At 47.5% G+C, this 20,771-nt stretch overlaps 1 protein-coding gene across 1 annotated transcript in view; it reads left to right on the plus strand.

Annotated features, from left to right (window-relative positions):
- Window positions 1–20,771, plus strand: part of PPP4R2 (protein phosphatase 4 regulatory subunit 2) — a 118,573-nt gene that overhangs the window by 4,075 nt on the left and 93,727 nt on the right. The window contains exon 2 of the mRNA XM_069206111.1: window positions 10,382–10,463. Coding sequence (XP_069062212.1) covers window positions 10,382–10,463 — 82 coding nt within the window. The remainder of the gene's footprint in view (window positions 1–10,381; window positions 10,464–20,771) is intronic.

The raw sequence follows: 20,771 nt of genomic DNA on the forward strand, positions 1-20,771 counted from the left end.
AGGGCGTGACGTGCTCCAAGTGTAAGAAGCTGACATTACTCTTCAGTGACAGGGTGACTGGTGGGACCCCCATATCTGTGAGTTTCTGTGTGTGTGGGGGGGGGCAGTGACACTAATGCCCCAGGAGAGGCCAGGGTGTGACGTGCTCCAAGTGTAAGAAGCTGACATTACTCTTCAGTGACAGGGTGTCTGATGGTGACTGGTGGGACCCCCCTATCTGTGAGTTTCTGTGTGTGTGGGGGGGGGGCAGTGACACTAATGCCCCAGGAGAGGCCAGGGTGTGACGTGCTCCAAGTGTAAGAAGCTGACATTACTCTTCAGTGACAGGGTGCCTGATGGTGACTGGTGGGACCCCCCTATCTGTGAGTTTCTGTGTGTGGGGGGCAGTGACACTAATGCCCCAGGAGAGGCCAGGGTGTGACGTGCTCCAAGTGTAAGAAGCTGACATTACTCTTCAGTGACAGGGTGCCTGATGGTGACTGGTGGGACCCCCCTATCTGTGAGTTTCTGTGTGTGTGTGGGGGGGGGCAGTGACACTAATGCCCCAGGAGAGGCCAGGGTGTGACGTGCTCCAAGTGTAAGAAGCTGACACTACTGAGCAGTGACAGGGTGCCTGATGGTGACTGGTGGGACCCCCCTATCTGTGAGTTTCTGTGTGTGGGGGGCAGTGACACTAATGCCCCAGGAGAGGCCAGGGTGTGATGTGCTCCAAGTGTAAGAAGCTGACATTACTCTTCAGTGACAGGGTGCCTGATGGTGACTGGTGGGACCCCCCTATCTGTGAGTTTCTGTGTGTGGGGGGCAGTGACACTAATGCCCCAGGAGAGGCCAGGGTGTGACGTGCTCCAAGTGTAAGAAGCTGACATTACTCTTCAGTGACAGGGTGCCTGATGGTGACTGGTGGGACCCCCCTATCTGTGAGTTTCTGTGTGTGGGGGGGGGCAGTGACACTAATGCCCCAGGAGAGGCCAGGGTGTGACGTGCTCCAAGTGTAAGAAGCTGACATTACTCTTCAGTGACAGGGTGCCTGATGGTGACTGGTGGGACCCCCCTATCTGTGAGTTTCTGTGTGTGGGGGGCAGTGACACTAATGCCCCAGGAGAGGCCAGGGTGTGACGTGCTCCAAGTGTAAGAAGCTGACACTACTGAGCAGTGACAGGGTGTCTGATGGTGACTGGTGGGACCCCCCTATCTGTGAGTTTCTGTGTGTGGGGGGGGGGCAGTGACACTAATGCCCCAGGAGAGGCCAGGGTGTGACGTGCTCCAAGTGTAAGAAGCTGACATTACTCTTCAGTGACAGGGTGTCTGATGGTGACTGGTGGGACCCCCCTATCTGTGAGTTTCTGTGTGTGGGGGGCAGTGACACTAATGCCCCAGGAGAGGCCAGGGTGTGACGTGCTCCAAGTGTAAGAAGCTGACATTACTCTTCAGTGACAGGGTGTCTGATGGTGACTGGTGGGACCCCCCTATCTGTGAGTTTCTGTATGTGGGGGGCAGTGACACTAATGCCCCAGGAGAGGCCAGGGTGTGACGTGCTCCAAGTGTAAGAAGCTGACACTACTGAGCAGTGACAGGGTGTCTGATGGTGACTGGTGGGACCCCCCTATCTGTGAGTTTCTGTGTGTGGGGGGCAGTGACACTAATGCCCCAGGAGAGGCCAGGGTGTGACGTGCTCCAAGTGTAAGAAGCTGACACTACTGAGCAGTGACAGTGTGTACATCGGAGATTAGGGGGACCTGACACCCCTTCAGTAACTGTGTGCAGTGGGGAGGTGAAGCTACTGCCCCTGCCCAGGGAGAGGTGGCTGGGGTGGGACAGCCCAGCCCTCCCAGGGAACCACTGGCCCATGGGGAGGGGCTCACGTCTCTGAATAGTGCCTAGAGGTTGGGGAGACTTGGGGCACAGAGGTTTGATGCTCCTGCCCTCTGAGTGGACAGGTGTAGCTGACCCTGCTGGTCAGTAAGGGGAGCAGCGGATACTGCCCATTCGTTGGGGGGGGGGGCACTTCTACCTACCACTCTAACTATTTTGAGAGGGGCGACGTTCCAGTGGGGGTGTCTGATGCCGCCCACGACGCTCACTACTACAACTTTTCGAGTGGTGAAGTCAAAATACTGGTCCATGGGAGGGGTGCGGATGATACCCCCTGTGAGTTGACACTTCCGATCTAGCTGGTGGTGGGTGGGGTTACAATTCTGCCCCGGGGGTGGAGTAATTGATTCATCTGAGAGAATACGGGGGTTTGACAGTTTGATAGGATGCTTGATAATGTTGGCTTATAAAGACAAGGGCTTCTAATTTCCAGCCAATAGGAGAAGGGCCAAGACAGACACCCCTGTGCTATTCGAGCCGGGAGGGGGGGGGCAGCAGAAAACCCAAGACTGATGTCATACGCAGAGGACTAACACTGCCACCCTCAAAGTATCCTTACAGTTAAATTGTTCCTTCTGCGGTAAGCCAAACGGGTATTTTTCAGCATCTGGCTTAGACTTTCTTGACAAGAATTACTACTTCTGGTTTGTTAGTGTAGAACTCCGTTTTCCGGTTATTTGTTTGTCTTTTGATTAATAATTTCAGTCTCAGACAAACAAAAGTTAGCCTTTTCCCTTCATAATGTTTAAAAAATAAAAATAAAATTACTAGTCATAAATAACAATCGGCCTTTTTCTGCACAAAATACATCCTTTCAGAAAAATATAAGAATAAGTTAGTTTGGGAGTAACTCTGACTGCAAACACGTGCCGGGCTTACTGTAGGGAAATCCCTATGCGCATGCCTCTCCGAACAGTGCACCAGGTAAAGATGATCTTCTGGGCGATACTCGCTAAGCAATGAAAGTAGCACACGCCTTTCATAATTACACATATATTTCAGAACCTTGATTGTAAAGAGCGGCCTAGCGGTAATCCCTGCATATTGTCGTTCCTGCTTCTTACCAAAGTTCACCTCTGGGTCCGTGTAACTAATTACACACCTCATGATCTATCCAGACTTTTTATGAACACCCTCAGATTACATTGCTAATTGTCATTGTGTTTCACAGTGCTTAGTAGATCACATAGAGGGAGCAATGTGGGCCACGCATTTGAAGTTTGTTTACAAGCAGTGCTTTAAATGGGCCGGTACTCTCCGGTACTGAGTACCGGCACTTTTTTATTTTGAGAGGGAGAGTACCGGCATATCTCAAGAAAAACGTAATACTTTTAATTGGAGAGTACCGGCACTTCTCAGAAACTTCTATTTTTCCATTTAAAGCACTGTTTACAAGTGTCGCTCTTGCAGGAGGTCAGACCGAACTATCGACTGACCCTGCCTCACCCAAAGGCCGGCTATCGTTTAACATTATTCAGGGCAGCATGCACTTACGGCACCTCTCCCTCACATATTGTTGCAGCTCTGTCTTAAGTATGTGTGCTGTGTACCCCTACTTTTCCACTGGGCAGGGCACCACTTCCCTTCATTGGTACTCACTTCGCAGTGGTGACCTACGCTATTCAGGAATGATAGCATAGTAAATGGTTAGACAGCAGCGGGCATTTGCAAGTGACTTTTAGTCCTCTAGGCCCACTTTACCCAGGACAACACTTTGAATTCCTGAATGTGAGCATGAGCCTTGTGGCAGTGTGTGTGCAATATATTTTGTGTGCATGTCCTATTGGCTGTCAAGTTCTGATCCTATTCAGTACCCTCAATTCACCCAGGTGGGTCGGGAGCCAATGGCTCGCAGTGCACACCTACATAGCGCCGATTCAGGGATTGTGGGGATTGGGGTCTGGTGACCCCAATGTCTGTTCTGGCCCTGGTATTGAGAGTCTCTAGGCTCAGTTGGGCCTTCCAGCTTTTGAGAACTGGGGCCTTCTTTGTCGAGCTCCTGCCCACCTGTGGGGTCCTTTCGAAGATATGATGTTAATCCCTGCCATATATGCCAGTTTTAGGGTAAGAAATTTTAGATTAGTGGACTGTGGGTTTCTCCCCATGTGCATCTGACTTGGGTTGCGAACTGGAGGTGACACAAACGTCTCTCTAAATGCCTACCCCCCCCCTCCAAATAAATAAATAAAATAAACATACTATGGTGAATAGTCTATAGAAACATTGGCCTTGATTTTGAGGAGGTGCTTTGTTGGTAGTCTGGCATTTGTATAGGCTGCAAATGGGATGTCCTTAATGATCCTAATAAAATAAAACACATCTAGTCTGTCTTAAAGTAGTAATTATAACGTAGGCCTTTACAAAAGTATCTACTTTGCAGTATTTTGCTGTGCATGCTTTAAGTACAGCACAAATGTAATCCTACGAGGCCTGAAGTATCATCTGTGGGCTTAGAACTTGCCCACCTCTTGTAATGTTTCTTTGCGTGCCCTTTGAAAATCCTTGCTTTTCTGTGGGCTGTTGCTTACATTTGTCCCTCCTTTTGGTGTGCTGCTCACACCCATGGGGACTGCGCCGGTTACTTGTAGGCTTTCCCTTCTGGGCCATTTGTCTTATTTTGCGCACTATTTTTTTCTTTTGTAGCTCAGCCTCAGGGAGCAGCGGGATAAGTGTTGTACAACCCTGCATGTGAGCCTTTTGTAGTCTCGCACCGCCCTGCTGAGCCCTTTGAAATCGTACAAAAGCAACAATAAACCGCAGACTTTTCCCATTGTTTTACTGAGTTTTATTTTTGGAAGGTATGGAGAGCCAACGCCGAGACTCCAACTACATTCCCCTGTCCCAAAGTCCCCAGCTCTGCATGTTATGCCACATGGTCTCACTGAAAGAATCTTCTTTAGGGGGATTTGTCAACATTTCCCTTATTCAGTTACCCTCCCACCGTGCACCCACCCTTAACCCCTTCCTCCCATTTGTTTCCCTGAGATCCTCTGTGAGCACATTGGAAGCGCATTCCCTTCATTGCACAGAAGTGTGCTGTTAGGAGGTGGACCCAAGTGATTACGAGGGTAGCACTTTGGGCCATATGTACGAAAGCTTTTTCCCATAGACACAGAATGGGTAAAATCCTTTGGTACATCTGGCCCTTAGTTCCTTTTCAAGGCGACAAAGGAAGGAGAACACTGTCCTATATACAGAGTGCATCACTAAGGTAAGAACTTGCTAAATACAGCTTCATGTACCAATCATTCCAGAGAATAATCACGTTGGTACAGCATGGTGCCAGCACAGGACAAGCGCATTCACTTAGATCTTGCCAAGCCTCTAGTCCGGAGTCTCTCTCTCCAAAAACTCTAAATCGAGAGTGCTCTGGACCGGCTCCATGGAGGCATACACAAGCGCGTTTAGGCATGAATTGTGCAGCAGGCAGCCATTAATCAACTTAAAAAGGCAATAGTGTAAAACAAAAAAAACAAAAAATGAACCCCTCTGCAGATTTCTTTTTTGTGTGACAGTCAATGCCCATAAATGATTTAGCCGGAAAATACCAAGTTGTGAAATTGCTCAAAGCTGGAGGCTCGTTTGTGGCTGGCCACATCAGTTTTTCCTGTGGTTCAGTGTGTGCCCACCCCCCAAAAAAATAAATCATGTATACACCACTAGTTGTAATTTCTGGTCCTCTAGTGGGTGAGAGCACCTTACACAATCTGAACAACCTTACAAATGCTGCTGTGCTTCCATGGGATACTTTTGTGCTGCACAACTGTGTTTAGTAAACCCTCTCAGTATTTATCAGACATATAAAAGCATCGTCCCGTATGACCCGTTGTGCGGCTAAAATTCGACTTGCTGTTTTGTTGTTTTCCTGGAGTCTTCCCGCCCTTTCTTTTTGAACTGGGATACCAATCAACCTTAGCCCGCTGATGAGTAGTTCCGCCCCTCCTTCCCTGTGATGCCCATCCTTATGGTACTGTAGCCCACTTCTCTCCTCCACATCCATCTAACTCGTTACCCTTGCCACGTACCTTCCCGGTCTAGGTCCGACGGCTTTTTGTATTGACGTCACATGCGCAGTAAAGGCATAAGTTCTTCCTATGTTCAAACAGTTCACAAGTTTAGCATGACTAATTTACAGCAGCATTTTCTTAGTTCCAAAGCATTTTAAGAGTCTGTGCTACCCCTTTGTTATCGTTCACTGTGTTTGTCAGGCTTCGAGGTTACCAAGCGTATCAATGGTGGCTGCGAGTGTAGTCTTCACCAGGGATAGCCAGTCGTGTCTGTCGCCAGGGTGGTGGGGCTTTCCTTTCGTGGAAAAAAAAGGCAAAACGATAAATCTTGAATATTTAAATACTGGGTGAGACTATACCTCGCAGCAAGGAAGCAGACTGTCAGGCACAGTCTAGCGTTCGAGATCTTTGTGTGGATGGAATTTTTTTTAAAATGTTTTTTTAATGGCTGATGGGTACTTTGCCTTTTATAGAAATGATATCAGCCTGCTTTAGTCTGCCATGACTGCTTATTGTTATAATGCTTCCAACGAATAAAGCAAGAAAATAAGGCAGAGATCTCTCAACCATGGGGAAGATTCCAAGCGCACGAGACCCTGGACAGGGTCCAGGGTTTACGTTTTGGTTTCAGAAAAATAGTAAGTAGGCTGCCACTAGCCCTGCTGTTCAGAGACTGACAAAACTGGAAAAAACAAGCAGTGTGATGAAAGCTTGCATGGTACCTTCTGCATTGTACCTTCGGCGTGAGGTACACTTGCATTGTACCTTCTGTATGAGGGATGCTTGCATTGTTACTTCTGTGTGAGGGACGCTTGCATGGTACCTTCTCTGTGAGGGACGCTTGCATGGTACCTTCTCTGTGAGGGACGCTTGCATGGTACCTTCTCTGTGAGGGACGCTTGCATGGTACCTTCTCTGTGAGGGACGCTTGCATGGTACCTTCTCTGCGTGGGACGCTTGCGCATGGTACCTTCTCTGCGTGGGACGCTTGCGCATGGTACCTTCTCTGCGTGGGACGCTTGCGCATGGTACCTTCTCTGCGTGGGACGCTTGCGCATGGTACCTTCTCTGCGTGGGACGCTTGCATGGTTCCTTCTCTGCGAGGGACGCTTGCATGGTTCCTTCTCTGCGAGGGACGCTTGCACTGCTGCTGCGTGTGAGGGAAGCTTGCATTGCTGCTGTGCTGTATCTGCTGTGTGTGAGGGATGCTTGCATGGTACCGTTCTCTGTGTGGGAAGCGTGCATGGTACCTTCTGCATTGTACCTTCGGCGTGAGGTACACTTGCATTGTACCTTCTGTATGAGGGATGCTTGCATTGTACCTTCTGTGTGAGGGAAGTTTACACTGCTGTCTGCACTGTATCTGTTCCTTGTGTAAGGGAATCTTGCATTGCATATTGCCTGAGGGAAGCTTGCACTGCTGCTGTGTGTGAGGGAAGCTTGCATGGTACCTTCTCTGTGAGGGAAGCTTGCATTGCTGCTGTGCTGTATCTGCTGTGTGTGAGGGAAGTGTATACTGCTGCTGCCTGTACTGTATCTGCTGTGTGTGAGGGATGCTTGCATGGTTCCTTCTCTGCGAGGGACGCTTGCATGGTTCCTTCTCTGCGAGGGACGCTTGCATGGTTCCTTCTCTGCGAGGGACGCTTGCATGGTTCCTTCTCTGCGAGGGACACTTGCATGGTTCCTTCTCTGTGTGGGAAGCTTGCACTGCTGCTGTGCTGTATCTGGTGTGTGTATGTGGAAAGCTTGCACTGCTGCCTGTGCTGTCTGCTTTGTGTGAGGGAAGCTTACACTGCTACTGCCCTTGCTGTGTTTGAGGGACGCTTGCACTGCTGCTGTATCTGCTGTGTGTGAGGCTTGCACTGCTGCTGCCTGTGGTGTCTGCTCTGTGTGTGAGGGAAGCATGCACTGCTGCTGCCTGCACAGTCCCTTCTGTGTGAGGGAAGCGAGCGTTGTACCTTCTCTGTGTGAGGGAAGCGAGCGTTGTACCTTCTCTGTGTGAGGGAAGCGAGCGTTGTACCTTCTCTGTGTGAGGGAAGCGAGCGTTGTACCTTCTCTGTGTGAGGGAAGCGAGCGTTGTACCTTCTCTGTGTGAGGGAAGCGAGCGTTGTACCTTCTCTGTGTGAGGGAAGCGAGCGTTGTACCTTCTCTGTGTGAGGGAAGCGAGCGTTGTGCCTTCTCTGTTTGAGGGAAGCTAGCGTTGTGCCTTCTCTGTGTGAGGGAAGCTAGCGTTGTGCCTTCTCTGTGTGAGGGAAGCGAGCGTTGTACCTTCTCTGTGTGAGGGAAGCGAGCGTTGTACCTTCTCTGTGTGAGGGAAGCTTCCACAAGTTCCTAAATAAACTACCTATCCCTCTCTGTCTATTATATGCAGCTCTCGGCCATATATATTCACCAGGCCACATAATTCCACTAAACAAATACTCTGTACCACACAATTCCACACTGCAGAATTCCACAAGAAGTAATTCAAATGTATATCCCCTACACTCCAAACCAAAACAAATATATAAAACACATTGTCATTTACAATGCCAGTAGCTCTCACTTTTGCAAATACAAGACTTATTGAATTGCAAATGTATTTTTTATTTTTCCCCTTTCAGGGAGCTCTAATGCATTGCGTCCAGTAGAGGGCTCCTGCTTGCAGCTCCGATATTGTTTTAGCTCAAGAAATGGCTTTATCATTAGATTCACTTTCTAGGACAGTCAGGGGCAAATAACACGTTCCTCATCTAGTAACACGTGCTTTCGCTAACAAAAGGAAGAGCTATCAACACTAGCAAACTTGTTGCAAATTGGCATGGTTAATGTCCCTACCAAGAATCGTTTAAGGAGATATTCTTCAGTGGGGCGGGAATGGACTTCTGATCTTTCTTTGTATTAATTAGCTGTTGCTTAAGTCAGTTTGTTGCATTTAGTTTTGGAGCGTAGTCTCTTTATTTAAGGCAATATTGTTCTGGTGGAGTTTTTTTTTTTTGGGCAAAAGAGCCCTTTTATGAATACGCTGCTGTGAATAAACAAACACAACTGAGGGAAGAGGTAGGAAGATAAATACAGAAAGGTGACATTGGAGATAGTGTGTACTTTTGAACTGTAATTTCTGAAATTTTGATTAGAGTAGTCTCAATGGCTTTTTCTGCTAGACACGGGTAATATTTCTCCTCAATCAGGGTTTCCATTTTGCAGGGCGTTAGTAACAGAATATATAATCGTGCGGACACATAGTTCGTGCTGTCAGGACACTCGTTTGTCCTCCTCGGTTCACCATAGTTTAATATTCATGGAAATATTTTTAACACTGGTCTGAAATCTCCATGTGGTTATTCGGAGTGCTGCATATTTAAAAAACAAAAAAAAAATCTCAGGTTTTCAGGAGTCCTGTCATGGAACTGCCAATAATATATCAATTTTGTCCATGCAGAAACTGACCCTACCTGCGCGGGGGATGCAGATACATTTAGTACCCCCGTTCTGTAGGGTGTAGTGGGGTGGGCCGCTTGACTCCCCACTTTTGCGGTGGGGAAGGTATATTGCTGCCACCTTAGAAGGGTTTGGAGGCGTTTATTTCCTTTTTTTTTTTTTTCCTTCTCATTATATCAACATTCATGTGAGTCCTCCGGAGGTGCCCCCATCTTTCTTTTTACTCGGTTCTTGCTCATCGCGAGACTTCTGTGATGTACGTCCTGGTTTGGTCACGTCTGTGCAGCGCCATTGGCAGGTGACTTTTGACTTGCCTTTCATTCTGCAAATACCCTTGATATTAAACTGTCTCCTTCTGGGTGTTTAGGATGTTACTGTATAATTATGGTTTTTTTTCTTATTTCCGGATTTTCTTTTTGTATTTAAGTAAATGACATTTTCTTGTTTGGTGTTGCTGAATGACACTTGTATAGTTGGTTGTGTACCTGCGCTTGCTGTACACTGCTCTTTATGCCATGTGGGTGCCGTATAAAACCATAACTAAACTTGGGTTGGGCCCATGGTTCTTTAGGTGCAGTAAATTCTTTGAGGTATTTCTATTGCAGTGCACATGGGATTTAATAGCAGTGGTTCTTTGAAAGGAGTGGGTGTTTCATGTACTACCCTAAAGGTTTCTCCTTTTAAATCATTTCATTTTACTGTTTATGCCACTGCGCACACTCTGTTTGAAACCATTGGTGACTGCAGTGCAAATAAAGGTCACGTTGTTGCCCAAATACTCAGACTGGATCAAAGTTCAGAACACTCTCAGGCCTCTGGTAAGCATGTTTGTGTTGGGGGGGGCAGCAAAATATGCAGGAACCATCTTAATCCAACACAAACATGGACATTACCTTCTGCATTTGTCTTTATTATATTTTATAGCATAGACACTTTGAATTTCTGCACCCCCTCTCCCCCACTACCATATTCCCACCCTTCTCAAATTATTCACATGTTGTTAGCAACAACTGTTGCTGAAGCTGCTTCTCCACTTGTGTGCCTCTTGTTTTGTGGTCTGAAATAATTTTCTTTTCTCTTAGATTTTGACAAGCGGGTGAAGAAGGAAGTGTGTCCTGTGCTGGATGAATTCCTTTGTCATGTTGCCAAGACCGGAGAGACCATGTGAGTTTTCATGCCTTTCCATGGTTGTTTCTTGGAGGAAGAGAGATTCTTTTTATTTCCCTGCCAAACATTTATTTTGTACAATGTGTTTCTACACTTTTTACTCTGCCACTTCTTCAGAAATGTATAGAGTTTGAGAAGTTCAGCTTCTTTAACAGATTGAATTTTCGTGTTACAATTGATTGGCAGCGTTTAGAGTGCTCATGTTTGTTTAGGGTGACAGTATTATCTATGGCGTATGGTTTTGAACAACTAGAGGATTGGGCAGCTCATTCAAATTTCTGAGTTATATTTTACTACAGCGGCTTCATGTATGAGATGTTGCAGCTTGTGTTTGAAACCATTGGTTTCTTGGAAAGGTTTTGCAAATACTTGTACAGTCCAAATATGTAATACTGAATTATTTCAGGTAGTGGATTGAATACAAATGTATATTGCTGTTGATGGGCTTTGTTTTCTAATTCCTGGTTGTTCATTGCATAGTTCAGCCAATTTACCACTTCATTATGGCACGCAGGGAATCTTGTGATTAACGTACTTTTTTTTTTTTTTGGCTTGGCTCAGTAACACACCTTGTGAAGGTGAGAAAAAAATCACATACACCTCTCCTGTTGTATCTAACAGGGTTGCTTCATGGGATCTGTAAAGCATTCTTCTTTTACATTTTGGGGTTTGACAGTGACATTTGTAGTATCTATTAACTTCTCATTTAATCAGTATCTAAGTTCAGGCCCTTGCTGTTGAAGAACAATGTCTGCAAGTAAATCACAACTTTGTTGAGTTCATACTTTTACTCAACATTACTGTGTAGATGCTCGGACATGACAAAAAGCAACAGCAGTGCAGACCAAGGTTTTCAATAACTCAAATGTCTGATACACCCTGTAAAAGGAAAACATTACTTGCCTGTAACAGTAGCTTTTCAATCAGCGATTATAGATTAATATGGCACTCTCTCTGTTGAATAGCAGTAGTGCAGACAAATCAAATATCAAACTTACTGTGACACCTCAGTCTTACATATGCCCCTCTAGGAAAGTAGGATCTAATCATGGTGGTCATTTTGTGGGCTTGTGGTGAATGTCCCCAAAATAATGTGAATGTTTTTCAAGCCCGGGATAGTGGAATAATGCAGTGTGTTAAACATGGAATGGAGACAGGATACAAAAAAAGTGGATTTTGCAATCTGTGTAATTAGCGGAATACATTGGAATTTAATTGGTTCCTTACTAAGAGTATAGGAGTCACCAGTAACTAGAATCCTAACATTTGGGAATGTTGTAAGGTCACTGAACGTTGTATTTCTGGGAGTTAAGCTTTGAGCAATAACTAAACCACCAACACCCCATATCTGGAGCCTCAAAGTCCTGATTGTCCATTTTATCTCTCATATTTTAGGAAACAAACCGTATGGGTCATCTTTACTTGTCAAAAATGCAATTCCTTATTCGTAAGCAGATGAGGAGGTTGGGAGGAGGTACAGAATAACATAGGAAATGTTGTTGAACCATGTGGAGCTTCCCATTGCCCCAGCAACGCTTTGGAGGAAAGACCCTAACTGATCAACTTGAGATGTCCGATTTGAAGGAAATGGCACCATCGCGAAAACGGAGGCAGGTTCAAGTTGTCTATTGTGTCAAAATCCGGGCACTTGCATCACCTCTTCTCAGTGACTCTGTTCCTAGACAAAGTTTCAATCTTGTCTGTTGCACTTTAAGTAGATGTCTCAGTTACATTTTGAAACTGATTGGTCTCCTTTCATTAGAATTTTAGTAGGAAAAAGAGCTAATGTTTGCTGGATCATCTGGGTTAAGAGTAGCTTTCTTCAAGAGGGCTCATATAATTGCTGATTTCAGCCAGACATGATACCAGAGATCAAAATAGAATTGATCAGCTGCTGCAGTGACTCTTGCTTATTAAAGTGTTTTGGTTGGACACTGGTCTAAAGGAATGCTCGAGGACTTAGGCACCTAATAATGAATAATTCTGAGCAGATAGAGGATTAATGTCCTGTAAACATAGAGTTGATTGTTAGTGGATATTTATTGAGTCTTACCGAAAACTTCAGGTTTCAGAGTATCTGTTGTGCTAATGGCATCCTTTTAACTTTGTTAAACAACAGTTTAGCTACGAAGAGCAGCTTATAGTTAGTAAAAGGTTCTCTGAACTTTTCCAGTATTATTCCTGTAGGAGGCTAGGCACATGTACTGAGTCCTGGCAATCCTTAGTGATAGTGTTAGAGGTTCTAGGTGACCAGAGCTCTCAGTGGGCAGCTATGGCAAGCAGCTACGGCCTATCCAGGAGGGAGTAAAGTGGATTCAAGTACCACATAGGTCAGTCAGTGATGTTCACACGAGAAAGAACCACACTCGTGTTAGAAAAATATATAATGTTTATTATGCTCACTAGAACTAACTTTGGTATATCTCCTAACCGGAGATATTGTCAAACAAATACAGTCAGAGAAAGGCAAGTATATAGTACACAATGCCCCTTTTTTTGCGGAGGTGGGGGGGTTTAATGGGCAAACCATATACTAAAAACCCAGGAGGAACCCAGCAGTGGCTTCTTGACAGAGAGGACCTAAGGAGAAAGGGGACCAGACCCACCCGGAGGTGCCCAGGCTTTGCAGGTTGGCAGTCCCCACCCTTCTGAAGATGCTTCTCTGTTGGACAGCTGACGAAGAGGTGCAGCTGTGGAGTCCAGGAGATGCAGATGGACACCTGGCGACGTCTATGGACTGTCCCATGCCAGTTGTCGGATTGTAGAGGTGTCAGTGGTCAGCAGGACCAACAGCAAGCCGTGGCAATTGCAGGGAAGCACTTAAGGAAGTTGAAAGAATTTTGGGGACCAGCAAGCTCCAGGTGACCCATCCTTTATAGGTAGGTCAGGGCCAGCTGTAGGAAGTTGGCTCTGTATATATTATTTCAAAGTAAAAGATAGTGTGCACAGAGTCCAAGGGTTCCCCTTAGAGGTAAGATCGTGGCAAAAGTAGATCATTCTAATGCTCTATTTTATGGTAGTGTGGTCGAGCAGTAGGCTTGTCAGAGGGTAGTGTTAAGCATTTGTTGTACACACACAGGCAATAAATGAGAAAACATACTCAAAGACTTACTCCGGGTCAATAGAATTTTATATAGAAAAATATATTTTCTTAGTTTATTTTAAGAACCACAGGTTCAAGATTTGAAGTAAACACATAAAATGTAAGGCAGTCACACAGGTAGGGTAAGAACTTTGAATAAATGCAATATCATATACAGTCTTTGTTAAAATGGCAAGCTATTTTAAAAGTGGACACTGCACAAATCAACAGTTCCTGGGGGAGGTAAGTAAAGGTTAGATTGTGAGGTAAGCAAGACACTTACAAGTCTCAGTTCCTAGGCATAGGCAGTCCACCATTGGGGGTTCAGGGCAACCCCAAAGTTACCACACCAGCAGCTCCCGGCCGGTCAGGTGCAGAGGTCAAAGAGGTGCCCAAAACACATAGGTGCCTATGGAGAACAGGGGTTCTCCGGTTCCAGTCTGCCAGCAGGTAAGTACCCGCGTCCTCTGGGGGCAGACCAGGGGGGTTTTGTAGAGCACAAAGGGGGAAACAAGTAGGCACACAAAACACACCCTCAGCGGCACAGGGACGGCCGGGTGCAGTGTGCAAAGCAGGTGTCGGGTTTTGAATAGGATTCAATGGAGTGACCCAGAGGTCACTCTAGTGGTGCAGGCAGGCACAGGGGCGGCTTCTCGGGACAGCCACCACCTGGGCTAGGCAGAGGGTCGCCTGGGGGTCACTCCTGCACTGAGGTTCGGTTCCTTCAGGTCCTGGGGGCTGTGGGTGCACTGCTGGTTCCAGGTGTCGGGTCCCTTGTTACAGGCAGTCGCGGTCAGGGGGAGCCTCTGGATTCTCTCTGCAGGCGTTGCTGTGGTGGTCCAGGGGGGTCGTCACGGGCTATTCAAGGGGCCGCAGTGGCCATGGGGTTCCTCCCTGTGGTGTTTGTTCTCTAGATCTCGAGCCGGTGGGGTCTGGTGCAGAGTGGGAAGTCTCACGCTTCCGGTGGGAAACGTGCAGTCTTTGAAAGTTGCTTCTTTATTGCAAAGAAGTTACTGTTTGAGCAGAGCCGCTGCTCACAGGAGTTTCTTGGTCCTTTAGTCCAGGGCAGTCCTCTGAGGCTTCAGAAGTCGCTGGTCCCTGTCGGATGCGTAACTGGTTGCAGGTTTTCGAGTCAGGAGACAGCCCTATCGGCCTGGGGCCGAAGCAGTTGTCGTCTTCCGTCTTCTCTGCAGGCTTGTAGGTAAGCAGTACTTCTTGTTTCTTCAGGTTGCAGGAATCTGATTTCCTGGGCTCTGGGGTGCGCCTAAATACTAGATTTAGGGGTGTGTTTAGGTCTGGGAGGGCAGTAGCCAATAGCTACTGTCCTGGAGGGTGGCTACACCCTCTTTGTGCCTCCTCCCTGTGGGGAAGGGGGCACATCCCTAATCCTATTGGGGGAATCCTCAAAAACTAAGATGGAGGATTTCTAAAGGCAGGTGTCACCTCAGCTCAGGACACCTTAGGGGCTGTCCTGACTGGTGGTGACTCCTCCTTGTTTTTCTCATTATCTCCTCCAGCCTTGCTGCCAAAAGTGGGGGCAGTGGCCGAAGGGGCGGGCATCTCCACTAGCTGGGATGCCCTGGGGTGCTGTAACAAAAGGCGTGAGCCTTTGAGGCTCACCGCCAGGTGTTACAGTTCCTGCAGGGGGAGGTGAGAAGCACCTCCACCCAGTACGGGCTTTTGTTCCTGGCCACAGAGTGACAAAGGCACTCTCCCCATGTGGCCAGCAACTTGTCTGGTGTGTGGCAGGCTGGCAGGAACTGGTCAGCCTACACTAGAAGTCAGATTGGCATTCAGGGGGCATCTGAGATGCCCTCTGGGCGCATGTTACAATAAATTGCACACTGGCATCAGTGTGCATTTATTGTGCTGAGAAGTTTGATACCAAACTTCCCAGATTTCAGTGTAGCCATTATGGAACTGTGGAGTTCGTGTTTGACAAACTCCCAGATCATATTCTCTTATGGCTAGCCTGCACTTACAATGTCTAAGGTTTTGCTTAGACACTGTAGGGGCATAGTGCTCATGCACATATGCCCTCACCTGTGGTACAGTGCACCCTGCCTTAGGGCTGTAAGACCTGCTAGAGGGGTGACTTACCCATGCCACTGGCATCAGGGCCCTCGGTACCAGGGGGTACCAGTTACAAGGGACTTATCGGAGTGCCAGGGCTGTGCCAATTGTGAAAGCAAAGGTACAGTTTAAGGAAAGAATACTGGTGCTGGGACCTGGTTAGCAGGGTCCCAGCTCACTTTCAATCAAAACTTAGCATCAGCAAAGGCAAAAAGTTAGGGGGTAACCATGCCAAGGAGGCATGTCCTTACACCAGCCCTCAGCATGGAGGAGAGCCAGCAGGAATCAGTGGAGCCCCCAAGTGGACCCTCTGGCAGCAGGCACAGTGAGTTGTAGGGAGGCATCGGAAGCACAGCAAAGAGGGAAACCCATGTCGAAGGGATTTCAGAGACGACTTCGTTCTTGGAGCTGAAGAGTGCTAGAGGCCGGGGCTTCTTGGCGCTAGGAGGTCTTTGGGCTGAAGATCCAACAAGCCTTGACAACAACAAATGGACGTGGTGTACAGGGGTGCCAGCCAGGCAGCTCCCGTGAGGGACCACAGACTTACAAGTTGTAGAGAAGAGTGTTCAGACCTCTGGAGGGCCTCAGAAACACTACCCGTGTGGGAGATCCTTGAAGAGTCTCAGGGACCACCAGATCCACCAACTTGTCATCGTTGAAGTGCCTATGGGTGCAGGGGAGTGACTCCTTCACTCCAAGGGAGATTCCTTCTTGCATCCTATGTGCCACCAGAGTCCTTGCGACTCTGGAGGATGCACGGCCACAGGGGTTGCAAAGTCCTTGCAATGCATGGGGACGAAGTTGCAGGAGGAAATGGCAGAATCAAGTGGCCACCTGGCAGAGCTCTGTGCACCATTCTAGAGGAGGAGCTGGACAGGGAGGTGGTCACTCCCCTGTTCTTTGTGTGGTTTCTGGGGCTCCCGCACTTGTGCAAACTGGCTTATGCAAGTCGGGCATCAAACGTGCCCTTTAGTGCAGTCTGGTGGCGTCACAGAGCCACCCCCACCCAGCCAGAGTCTCCTATTTCTAAAGGGCAAGGTGGTCACATCTCTGTCCTACAGGAAATCCTTTGTCCTGCCTTCCACTTCCCGAGTGAAGCGCTCAGCAGCAGGAGGGCAGAACAGTGTCTGGGGTTGGCAGCAGCACGGGCTGGCATGCAGACCCTGCAAGGCTGTTGCAGGCTGACGGGGAATCTCCTAGGGAACCCCCAGAGTACATGGTATCATGCAACTATCAATGAAATCAGTGTTGTTGCAGGAGTCGAGCATTTTGGATACCAAACATGCCTAGGTTTGGTGTAGCCATTATGTAATTTGACCACTTGTGTCGACCAGTGTCCACTGCATACCTTAAGATGGCTTCCCTGCACTTACAAAGCCCAGGAAATGGAGTCTGCTCAGTGCCCTCACACTTAGAACCATGCACCCTGCCCTTGGGCTGATGGGCTTTCCTTAGGGGTGACTTGCAGGGTCAGAGTGCAGTGACCATGGTATAAGGTAAACCTTATTTTCTGCAGTGAACGGTGTATGCACTATTTCACACAGGATGCAATGGCATGTATATTCTGGGCCTAAATGGTTGTACCAGTCTGCCAATTGTGGTGTGCTGAAGTTACCATACAACTAAATTTAGGGGAGAGAACACGGACACTGGGGTCCTGGTTAGAAGTATCCCAGGGCACTACAGTCTAAACACACTGACACCAGGCAAAACGTGGGATATTCATGTCAGAAAGGTGCTACTTTCCTAAAATTCCCATTAATCTGGTTTCACTTGTATGTCTGTTTCAGTACTTCTGTAGAGCAAGCTTGGACAGAGCCAAACTGTAGTTTTCTGGATCTAAAAGCAGATGACAGTTTTCGATATAGGCAAGCTGCACGAGTCTGCATTAGCAGTTTAAAGCAGCAGAGTGTTGTCACTAATACAGTAGGGGGCGCCACCGAAAGCGAGCCTCAGCAGAGTGTTGTCACTAATACAGTAGGGGGCGCCACCGAAAGCGAGCCTCAGCAGAGTGTTGTCACTAATACAGTAGGGGCGCCACCGAAAGCGAGCCTCAGCAGAGTGTTGTCACTAATACAGTAGGGGCGCCACCGAAAGCGAGCCTCAGCAGAGTGTTGTCACTAATACAGTAGCGGGCGCCACCGAAAGCGAGCCTCAGCAGAGTGTTGTCACTAATACAGTAGGGGCGCCACCGAAAGCGAGCCTCAGCAGAGTGTTGTCTCTAATACAGTAGGGGCGCCACCGAAAGCGAGCCTCAGCAGAGTGTTGTCACTTATACAGTAGGGGCGCCACCAAAAGCGAGCCTCAGCAGAGTGTTGTCACTAATACAGTAGCGGGCGCCACCGAAAGCGAGCCTCAGCAGAGTGTTGTCACTAATACAGTAGGGGGCGCCACCGAAAGCGAGCCTCAGCAGAGTGTTGTCACTAATACAGTAGGGGGCGCCACCGAAAGCGAGCCTCAGCTGAGTGTTGTCACTTATACAGTAGGGGGCGCCCCCGAAAGCGAGCCTCAGCAGAGTGTTGTCACTAATACAGTAGCGGGCGCCCCCGAAAGCGAGTCTCAGCAGAGTGTTGTCACTAATACAGTAGGGGCGCCACCGAAAGCGAGTCTCAGCAGAGTGTTGTCACTTATACAGTAGGGGGCGCCACCGAAAGCGAGCCTCCTAATTGATTTGTTACTCTGATGTCTCAAAACCCTCAGTTGTTAACTCTTGGTAACCAAACCCCATCTATGGCACAGATTGAGTGCCCACTGCAGTAGTGTGCTGTTAATTGCCCCTTGTAAAAAACGATATCTGAAGTTTACCAATTCACCTTTTGTGGTTAATAGTACCTATTACGGGAGTTGTCCTGCAAAAAGGTGCACAACATGTGGACTTTTTTTGTGCTTAGCCTGCGTTTTTCTCCAATATATATTGGCATGGTTGACTTGCTAATATATGTACTTGTGGAAAACTAAAAGGGTGCAGTCTGTTTACTGTACCACTCATTTCAGACCAGATCATAATCTGGGCCTGTGTCACAAATTTAGAGATGGCCGTTACATTTTTTTATCAATAATAAAATTGTGCGGTTACTGCTTGGATTTTTTTTCCTCAGTGTTTATAATGCCCGGTGATTACCAAGTGCTGGAACGGTAATGTCCCCAGCATGATTTGACTTGCAGGCATGAACCGCTGTCTTGAATAAACTTGCTTGTGAGTGTCCGTCCAGGTTTTGCATATTTTTATTTTGGTCTCGACACACTTCAGTTATATATGTTCTTTGAGCTGGTACAGCTAGGTACTGGAAAGTACAGTAACCCGGATGTAGAGCTCTGTGTACACATCACTGGTGCCTTCCATGGATTTCTGCTCACATCTCACAGCATTGTAAAGTACAGATACAGGTGGCTGTGTGAATTGTTACTAATAGAGCCTTTTTCCTGATACCTACAGAGGTGAGCATCCAACTGGGCTCATCATATAGATGTTCATCTTAGCCCAGTAATGCCAGGTACTAGACTACACCCCGGTGTGGTGTGTGTTTGCATGCAGACATAACTTCAGTGTATGGTAGAAGTATGGAAGGAGTGTGTCTCAGTCATCCGTGGACACTGTAGATTCAATTTTTAATCCACTGTGTGGATACTGTGTAAAAACTAGCGGCCGAAGATGGTGCCGTTGAGTGTGTACTCTGAGCAGTAGTGTACCGAGGAAGAGCGGAGGCCCAGATCAGTGGGGCGGGCCTTTTTTGGGATTAGAGGGTGTTGACGGACCTCAGCACCTGCCGTATTCTAATGAAGCTTCAACTATTTATTCACCATTTGTGCATTACGGACTGCTGAGGGAGTACATAGCTTCAGCCTAGTGGTACACTGTAGAGTAGCGTTTACTATAGTGCACTAAGGACTGCTGAGTACATGGCTTTAGCCCAGTGGCACACTGTAGAGTAGACTTTACTATTGTGCACTACGGACTGCTGAGGGAGTACATAGCTTCAGCCTAGTGGTATGCTGTAGAGTAGCGTTTACTATAGTGCACTAAGGACTGCTGAGTACATGGCTTTAGCCCAGTGGCACACTGTAGAGTAGACTTTACTATTGTGCACTACGGACTGTCGTGGGTTCCGTTTAACGCCTAGCTTGGGCATCTATATTTTAGCTCTTAGGCTTTAGCTCTTGGGCTCAATTCCTGTGCCTTTAGATACACATACATATTTTATTATGTTTTAGCACAGCACGCTTTTTAGCTTGTGGTTTTATAATTTATCAGCTGCCTTCCGAGAAGGAAAGCCTAGTTGTTTGTGTTTTACATTTATCAGTCCTTGCACACGTTTCATTCTGTGCCCTGCTCAAGGCTGTCATGTTTTCTACATGATGGTTTACCCAGTATCGTTGCTCCAAGAGTTACGGAATCATCCCTGAAACCTTAGACATATTACCACGTGAGACCTGTTCCCAGAACATGTTTTGTTATACAAACACCACATAGGCCTAAGGAGGGTAGAGGACATTCCAGCCACGGGCATTTGATGCTGTACGTTGATAGGTTCACTGATCCTGGCATTGTCTTTTCAGCCAACCTAGAGTACTGCAAGTGGAACAGGCAGACCGTTGCCATCTCTCAGGTATAGGGTTGGGGCTCCCTCAAGTAGACTGGGACGGGCAGAAGGGCTAACGCTGCTATGCTCCCAGGTTTGGATGTTCAGGTGTAAATGGGAATCACTAGATTCATGATTAGATCAGGATGGTGAAACGGTTTGTGTGTTTTACCCTAATAGTCATAATCATCACTGTATTATGTTTCAACTAGCTAATAATTGCAGCTTAAGCTTTTTATTGTGCAATGCAGTCGCTTCAGTAAATACATTGAAACTTGTCCTGCACCTCTGCCTGCCTTCACATGTGAGACTTTGCGTAACTTAGAAAAAGGGGTATGCTGTGTTCACAACTACTTCCCTGAGGAAGTCTGTGTCATGATTCTAGGCTGCCACAAATCACCTTTACTTTCCAGGGAGAGGGTGCTGCTAGCTAGCTGACAGTCAGGCCGACTGCTTCCAGTTGGTGCGGGATTGACTCAGTCACTTACACTCGGTGGTGCTTCCACCCTAAACTAAGCAGTCTGTTGTTAGCGCACAAGCGAGTGATAGTGCTGAGATGTCAAGGAAGGA

This window comes from Pleurodeles waltl, chromosome 9 (genome assembly GCF_031143425.1).
Source record: "Pleurodeles waltl isolate 20211129_DDA chromosome 9, aPleWal1.hap1.20221129, whole genome shotgun sequence".
NCBI lineage: Eukaryota > Metazoa > Chordata > Amphibia > Caudata > Salamandridae > Pleurodeles > Pleurodeles waltl.